Below are 8,524 nucleotides of genomic sequence, written 5' to 3' on the forward strand. Positions count from 1 at the left end.
AGTGTGTATCCATTTGTCATGTGTGTGTGTGTGTGTGTGTGTGTGTGTGTGTGTGTGTCTGTGTCTGTGTCTGTGTCTGTGTCTCTGTGTGTGTCTATTTGTGGCAAGTCAGGGAGGTTATCTCTGTTCGTCTCATTTTGTGGGTGGTGGTGGTCCCTGTCTAGCCTTCTGTCCTTCTCTGGGCCCACTCCAGTACAGGGCTCCTTATTCTCCTCAGCCTGACTCTGTTTGTGGTCAACTGCAATAGGTTGTGCCTGAGGCCACAGGTTTCCGACCAGGTGGCCTTCTATCTGTGCTGTTGTGCAATAGTCTTTATGCTGTGGGCCTGTAAGTTTGGGCCTTGGATGGAACGGCAGTGCTTGGGCAGAGCAGGGGTGGAGCCCTGGAAGGGGGTCAGCCTCCTCAGCTTAGTTAGGGTTTGGGGTGGGGCTCTGAGTCAAGTGCTCATGGGGTCCCTTCCCAGAGGAACTTTGTCCTTCATCAACCAAGTACTAATGTGGAACTACAGTTTGCTTTCCATGGAGCAGAGGCTCAGCTACTTCCATTGGGCCTTGAGACAACAATCATTGCAGTTGCAGCAGCAGTCCATTTTGGACAGGACCTTGGAGCCTGCCCAGAGGTTGTCTGTTATAAACAGCTTTGTGAACTACCATGTGATCTCCAACAGAGGGACTTGTCATCTTCTCAGGACACTGATGAGTTCCCACAGCCAGATGCCTCAACCTATGTCCCTGTGGCTCAGTTTCCATCAGACCTCTCTTGATGTCTCATATTTCCCCTGAGAGCAGGTAGCACCCTCAGGACACAGGTGGCAAGACCAGTTCTACTCGCTAAGGCCTACTCCTTTCTGACTGAATATTGACAGGGACCCTTCTCCCGAAGTTCTTTGATACTCTTAGCTGTGCCTATGTCTCTCTAAACAGACAGTGTTTTGTGGTCCTGTGTAGCAGCAGCAGCAGCAGCAGCAGCAGCAGCAGCAGCAGTGTGGCCCTTTTCCCAAGATGGGTGATTCTCTGTCCCACTGGACATGGTTCTAAGTCATTCTTCAACCTTTGGTCCAGCCCTACCAAAGAAATCCTGTCCAGTGTCCCCTGGTTGTGACACTGAAGTCTAGTCTTTGGGGCAGTCCCTGCCCTTCTGTGGACAGACTCTTCTCCATTGAGTCAAGGCTTCATTAACATAAAACCGAAGCCCAGTTCAAAAAACCCAGTTTGGCATTCTGACTTCTCAGTGTCTGACTGTTTATCATCTCTTCTGCTTCCAGTATAGGGTCAGGCCTAGCTTGAGTCAATCATTCTGAAGTCTCTTTTCTTTTCCTGTGTGATCTGAACATTTTTCTTGTCATAGGAGACTTATGGGCATTCCTGAGTTGGCCTGAGCCTTTTGTCTGCATTTGTCTCAATCCCATCCCCTTAAGCAACAGTACATGTACATATGTCCCTTGCTAATTTTACTGTGGAAGTCCAGACCGTAGCTGAGGGATCCTTGATTTGGTACCGTACTCCAGTAGGACAGAGAATGTCAGACCTTAAACTCATTTGTTGCATGGTGTATTTTATTGAAAACAGCAGATAATGTGACACTCAGGGGTTTTTTGCCATAGTGTCTTTTATCCAGGAGGTAAACTTAATAAGTTTTGTGAAGACGCCTGGCGCAATGGGTTTAGCGCATGGGATAGAGCCCCATGATGTGATACCGTGGAGATCACCATCACAGATCAGTGGGCCTCCTGAGTCACCCTGAGAGAAGGACATGGAATAGGAGTAAGGAAGCACCTGGCAGTTGGGTTCTACATAACAACCTGGAACTGACTCCCAGGAAGGAACACAGGGACTCTTAAGAGGCAGCTCTGGTCAGTAAGTGAGGTAATCCAGCTCTTGGGAGCCCAGATCTTGCGAGGACATTAGGTTGTGGTGAGGGCCTCAGAGGACCATCCCCTAAGCAAAGTCACAGAGGAGAAATCGTACCAGCTACAGGATCCTCCCCTCCCAGGACACATCCCTTCCACGGGGAAGGCATTAAAAAGCCTGCCTAGTCAGGGTGTTGAAGTGGGAACCCAGAACCTCAGTTCTCTCAGCCCTTCACCTCATTGCAGACAGGGTCTGTCTCACCTTGCAAGTGCCTTTGCCTCCACCCATCTCTCCTGCACACAGCATGACATCTGTGACTTTATGTACGTAGGCTTTGGCACATTTCTCATTGGGCAGGAGCTTGATGAACACACACTGAAGATCATTTGGGATTTGATCTTTGAATCAGGAAGAAAGTAGGTGGTGAGCAGGGTCCAGTCCAGTTTTATCTGCCCCTCCCCCACACCAAGCTGTATCCTTGGAGAAGACTCACATTTCGTGGGTGTAATGCTGCCCCAGCCTGAGGCTAGGCATGTGCTCCCCAGCTTGGGCTCCTCAGTGGGCAGGGCAATGGGCTTCACAGCATCTGTGATGTCAGCTGGCTCGCTGAGACGGAGCAACATCAGGTCATTGCTCCTGTCCTCAGTATGTGGGATGTGGTCATTCAGGTGGGTCATGTTGTAGTCAGGGTGGGGGAAGCTTTTACTGACCAATCGGTGCTGAGCAGAGGGTTCACGTTGGAATAGCTTCTTTTTGCCCAGCCAAACATTATGCTGGCTGGTGGCACTGGAAGGAGATGCAGGAAGTAGGAAGAGAGAATCAGGGTGATTGGATAGAGTCAGAAGAGGGGGAGGAGGGAGGGAGGAAGGAAAAGAGTGTCAGGGACAGAAACACACAGAGACAGAAAGATACACCACACACACACACACACACACACTCACACACACACACACAGAGAGAGAGAGAGAGAGAGAGAGAGAGAAAGAAAGAGATAAAGAGAGAGAAACACAAACAGAGAGACAGAAAGGCATATACATACATACATACATACATACATACATACATACATACATACATATATACATACATGCATAAGGAGTCAGAGAGGCAGAAAGAGACAGAGACAGGAACAGAAGACAAAGGAAGAGGGGGCAGGGAGGAGGGGTAGGCTTGAGAGCTGCTCAGGAGCAGCTAGGACAGGGCTGAACTTCCCCAGCAGGTAAGGCTTGGCCTGCAGCCCAAGGTCTGAGCTCTCCCCTCCCTCCCCAGCATCCAGCTCTCTCTGTACTCAGTTACCTCACCCAGCTCCAGTTCTGACCAGCCCTTCTCTGTGTATCCTAGAGTGGACAGAAGGTCCTAAAGGCAGAGCTGCTCTGAGGAGAGTGAGGACTTCTCTCACAGCCTATCATCTTGGGACAGCACTCTCTTATCATGAGGGGCCCTTTAGGCCTTTTCCCCACTATGGTCTGTAGTGATATAAGAGAACACATGAAGCCGGACGTGGTGGCGCACGCCTTTAGTCCCAGCACTTGGGAGGCAGAGGCAGGTGGATTTCTGAGTTCAGGGCAACTGCTTGTGGACGTTGTACATCGTGGTGCGGAGCCTAGTGCGCACCACGATGTACAACGTCCACAAGCAGAGACCCAGGAGGTCATGGATAGACTTTCTGCCAGTCCCACCCACCTGGTCTTCAGTAATCCAATCTGTCCTGGAGTCATGATCTCTGGCTGCCACCCTGCTTTCATGTCTCCACCCTTACTCACTTGCCATAGCAGTGGGCAGCTGTGAGAACCCAGTTGGGGTCCAACAGGACTCCCCCACATATATATTTGTTGTAGCGGAACACAGCCACATGCCAGGGTTGGGAATTCTTCTCACATTTAAATCCTCCAACTATTCGAGACTGGACAGGAGGTGCAGAATCTGCAACAGGAGCAAAGGGGTAGGGGAGAGTTGGCACATGCAGGGAGGTCAACCCTTGATGGACACAGTTAAGCACTGCTGGGATCAGGGGAAATGGCCAGGGGATCTAGGGAAGGGACTCATATATGGCTGGTCCTGGATAGGGAGATCTATGCTGTGGGTATAGAAAGAACTCTTGAATCAGGAATTGGATATAATGTCAGGCCAGTTTAGAGTTTCAGGTTAAGGGATGGCAGGAAAGCTTCAATTTTAGTCCAATGAGAATGAAATTCTCTGGTATGGAATTTAGAGTCTTCAAGGCTTCAGAAGAAGTCACGGCCTTGGATGGGTTTTGGCAAGTCTGGAAATGTGAGACCTCAGAAAATTGGATTTGAATGAATAAATAAAACCAGGAAAGGGAGCTTGGGGTTGATTTGGGGGTTCTTGGATTGGGCATGGAGTGGCAGTGGGATGGAGAGATTGAGGAATTTCCATGTAAAAGGAGCAGGGTCAAGGCTAGGGCGTGGGCTCCTGTTAGGGTTTGCGGTGGGGATGACATCTAAGAGGGGTGGGGCTCCCTAAGAAAGGATTTTGAGCTGGGATAAGCAGTGATAGAAGGAAATTCTGGGGGTCTGTGAGGAAAAGGCTCTGCTTCCTGTGGAGGGGCGTAAGTGATCTGGGTATTGGATAGGATCAGGGTTCTCTTAGTGGTAGCCCCAAGACAGGAGTGGAAAAGGAATTAAAGCCTCTGGGCAGAAGTAAAAACAAGTTAGGTCACTGGGAGGCAGAGAGGAGGACCCAATAATGTGAGGTACAAGGGTTAGAAATTGGGTCTTTGGGGTGTGCTGCACAGAGTGGGAACCAGAGCTGTGTACTGGGGCTCTGATGAGATAGGACAGGAGCCTGCAGCTCAGGGAGTGAGGCATGAGGGGGAAGAGCAGGCCAAGGCACAGCATTTGGAAACAGAGGAAATCTTGGCAAGCCATGCATAGCTGCACTGTAACCTCAGTATCCAGCAGGCTGAGGCAGAGGGATTGCCATGGATGAAGACAAGCCTGGGCTACATCATGAGACACTAACTCAGAACTTATTCCCAAGAGCTGGGCTAGAGATAGCTTGGTTGCTACACGATTGGTCATGCAAGCATTAGGACCTGAGCTGAACCATCCAGAAACCAGGGAAAATATCAGGTGTGATGCTGTGTGCCTGTAACCCCAGAACTGTTTAGGTGGAAACAGGAGGATTCCCTTGAGTTTTTCTGGACAGCCATCTTAGCCTGAACAGAAGTCTCCATTCATTGAGAGACCATGCCAATGTTGTGAGTGATTGATGAAGACACTTGTCAAAGTCTGGTGTCTGTCAACTGACCCCTTGTCCAAAAATGATACTAAGTCAAAAAGCCAGCGAGAAGTGACCTGGGGATTCCTCCACACCAGAAAGGGACAGGGAACCCATCTGACGTATAAGCCAATTTAAGAGGAAGTTTTGGTAGAAACTGAGCATCTTGGGAAGATGGGGGATCAGTTGTCATGAGGTGGCGAACACAGATGAAGGCTGGCAGCTTCTGGACAGCCTAAGGTTCTAGTGTGGGATTTAGGCAAGCCTCTGATTCAAGGTTGGGGCCATGAGGCTCTAGGATAAACAAAGTACTGTAGGGAAATCCAATGTTCTAAGTTTGGTAAGAAGTTGGGTTCTTTAGAAAGACTGGAGAAGCACAGAGATGGTCAGGTGTCTAAGGAAGAGAAGAAAGCTCTGGAAAGTGGGAGTGGACAGGCGTCTGTCCTGGGAGCAAGGACTGTGAGGGACCTGGCACTGAGCAGGGCAGAGAAGGAGGAGCAGGTGGTGCTTCATGATGTAGCTGGGGTGAGGAGAGAGGGGGAAAGGGATGGCCAGGGCCAAAGGCAGCAGGAGAGTCAGGGCTGTGACCCCTCCCTTTCCCTCATCTCACCAATCCCTCCTAGGGACAGGGCAAGGAACAGGATCAGGAACCACATGGTAACAGGTGTCCAGGAGCCGCAGGCAGTGAACTTGGAGCTGTTGAGGATCCTCGGGAGACTTTAAAACCCTCATTCTCCCCACAGCCCCTCCCCTGTCCTGTTGCCACCCAGATGCTGACAAAGCATTGCCCTTGCTTACAGATTTGGACTCCCTGCTTCTACCCTTCTGGCTGTGGGAAATGGAGGGCCCTGTTGTACCCTCTGTACAATAGGCCCTAGGTCACCCTGGATACCTTCCCAGGGAGGAGATTGGGTGGGGCAGGTCATCCTGTTCCTGGAGCTGTTGGAGTTCCGGGGACCTTAGCCAGATGGCAAGGTCAGGGGTAATGGTGAGTTGGTGTGAAAGGCAGATGGAGGAGCAAGTGATGCCCAACCCACAGCTCTAAGAAAGTTGCAATTAGAACAAGATTTTTTCACCAGTGATATCCAAAACGGCTGCTAGTTCCCTGTAGATACAAATCATTTTTTTGAGAATGCCAAAATTCTTCCCTTTTTGCACTTCAAACTCTGTGTCACTGATTTTATTGTTCCTATGAGAAGTTTGGGAGCTGGGTGTAGTGGTTCACACCTTTAATACTAGCACTTTGAAGCCACAGCCAGGTGGATCTGTGAGATTTTAGACTCTAGTATTCTGTGATGTAGACCAACCTAGTCTACTTATTGACTTTCAAGACAGTCAGGGTAATATATAGAGCTGTCTCAAAACAAACTAATAAAATAAAATAAAATAAAATAAAATAAAATAAAATAAAATAAAATAAACAAATACAAGTTATGGTGCAGATTACCATGGCCTGATCACTCTTTTACTCAAAAGTATGAAATCTCAGGTTATTCCAGGGGAGGGTCACCCACCTTGAATAGAGTTGGGATAACAATGACCTTTCACTTCCTTATTTCCTAGATCCTGATCTACATTTTGAGGTTAGCACAGCCTGGGCCATGAGAGACCCTTTCTCAAGAAACAAAAACCAGAATATGTCACTTCCCTCCAGAAGCCTTGTTAAAAGTTCAGCTTGGCAGCTTCAAATTTTGATGCACACCTTTGATCCCAGAACTTAGGAGTCAGGGGCTGGTGGATCTTGGTGAGGTCCAGGTTAAACTGGTTCACATAGTGTATTCAGGTCAGTGAAACAACACAGGGAGACTTTGTCTCCAACGTTAAAACATCAAGAATTCAGCATGGGTTCTGGTACAGAGAAGGGGAAATACCCAGCCACTGACACCTACTTACTGTTGCAGGTTTCAAACCCATCCCCTCTTGTTGAGCATCTAGACTATTTCAGCTCTCATGGCAGTTAGCACATTGACCTGGGTGTATGCATGCATGCTCTGTAAGCTCCAAGAAAGCCAGGCTAGTCTTAATCCAGTGTAGGTGAGGAGCTGGTGATCAATTGCCCACCTAGTTCTCTTCTGAGTCCTAGACCTCTGTCCTAAGTTCTTCTGAAAACTACACTGTTCTTTTCTCTAAATGACAAGAGAGGAAGCATGCGTTCATCCACTTGTGAGTACATCCATGCACTTAATATTTTTGTACGTCTTCAAGCATACATAATCATGCTGGAGTTTGAGATAGGTGTACTGCACCGGAAGAGCTCAGTGCATGAGAATGGAAAGAATTGATGTGGTGCTGGTGATGAGCTTCAAACAGCATCCACAAGGAACTCATTGTTGATGAGAGGGTTATATGTAAATGAGGAAGAGGATGAAGGTTTGTATGCATTGAGAAAGGGAGAAAAGATCCAGTTTCCCAGAATATTTCCCTCCTCTGCTGACCTGTTCTGTTCCTGGGAGGAGGACTGAAATTTTGTCCTATGTGGCTGGTCCCTCATGTTCATCTTCCTGGAGACTTGCTGGTGTTCATTGTAATGGATGTGTAGATTATCTACGTGCACCCAGCATACACTGGATTTATCTGCCTCTGGATTGACTACAGGGGGCATAAATGTTCCATCGTTGAACGAATCACCGGTCAGTGAATATGTAGACTGGGGGTTCATTTCATTGTGTTCTAGAGGTGACTGTGGGGGTGGGTTACTGCCACTCTCCCAGGAGTCTTTCTGGGGGTCTATGTTTGGGCTCACAGTGGGGACATCAATGTTGGTGGATCACTCTATGAGTGGCAGTAGAGTTATTTTTGAATTTCTAGGTAATGATTTTGTTAATGTGAGTGGAGGTGATGTTTCTTCCTTTATATCTATTTTTTCATGAGAGAGGAGGAAGGGGTTTCTGAAGTCAGAACCCAGTGCCTTACACAAACACTTCACAGGTTTTCACTCACTGAGCCACACCCCCAGAAGAACCTCGTTGGAGACTCTAGGCAGGTGCTGAATCTCTGAACCATTTCCTGCCCCTTATTGTGGGATGGATCTAGACAGCTACATTCCCTCCCTCTGCCTTGTTTGAGACAAGTCTATGTAGCCCAGGCTGACCTCCAGCTCAATGTGCATCTGTGGACAACCATGATTTTCTGATCTTCCTTCCAATTGCAGGAATCACAGGCATGTGCTGCAGACTCAGCGCAGCACAGTGCTGAGGATGAAATGCAGGATGCTCACAGCTAGACAAGCATTCTGCCAACTAAGACACAACACCAGGACCCCTCAACTGCTTTTACCTCATTTTTGGAGACAGATAAGATCTATGTGTTTCTAACTGCTCAGGTAGAACATGAAAAGACACTCCTCCTAGCTTGGGCTCCCCATGCTGTGAGAGGAAGGGGAGAGAAAGAGAGAGAGAGAGAGAGAGAGAGAGAGAGAGAGAGAGAGAGAGAGA

General features: G+C 48.6%; 2 protein-coding genes across 4 annotated transcripts in view; one reads left to right on the forward strand and one right to left on the reverse strand.

Moving 5' to 3' along the window:
- Klk15 (kallikrein related peptidase 15) overlaps window positions 1–8,524 on the forward strand; it is a 642,438-nt gene that overhangs the window by 474,925 nt on the left and 158,989 nt on the right. The gene's annotated exons all lie outside the window — the stretch shown is intronic.
- Window positions 1,535–8,524, reverse strand: part of LOC110298249 (kallikrein 1-related peptidase b27) — a 14,477-nt gene continuing 7,487 nt past the window's right edge. The window contains exons 1-5 of one of the 3 annotated variants that reach the window (XM_021167379.1): window positions 5,701–5,791; window positions 3,614–3,773; window positions 2,344–2,636; window positions 2,112–2,248; window positions 1,538–1,739 (exon numbers count right to left, since the gene is read on the reverse strand). In XM_021167379.1, coding sequence (XP_021023038.1) covers window positions 1,584–1,739; window positions 2,112–2,248; window positions 2,344–2,636; window positions 3,614–3,773; window positions 5,701–5,746 — 792 coding nt within the window. In that variant the 5' untranslated portion in view covers window positions 5,747–5,791 and the 3' untranslated portion in view covers window positions 1,538–1,583. Of the gene's footprint in view, window positions 1,740–2,111; window positions 2,249–2,343; window positions 2,637–3,613; window positions 3,774–5,700; window positions 5,792–8,524 lie in introns of those variants that run through there. The other 2 variants (XM_021167381.1, XM_021167380.1) reach the window with 2 other exon arrangements.

This window comes from Mus caroli, chromosome 7 (assembly GCF_900094665.2).
Source record: "Mus caroli chromosome 7, CAROLI_EIJ_v1.1, whole genome shotgun sequence".
NCBI classification, from domain to species: Eukaryota; Metazoa; Chordata; class Mammalia; order Rodentia; family Muridae; genus Mus; species Mus caroli.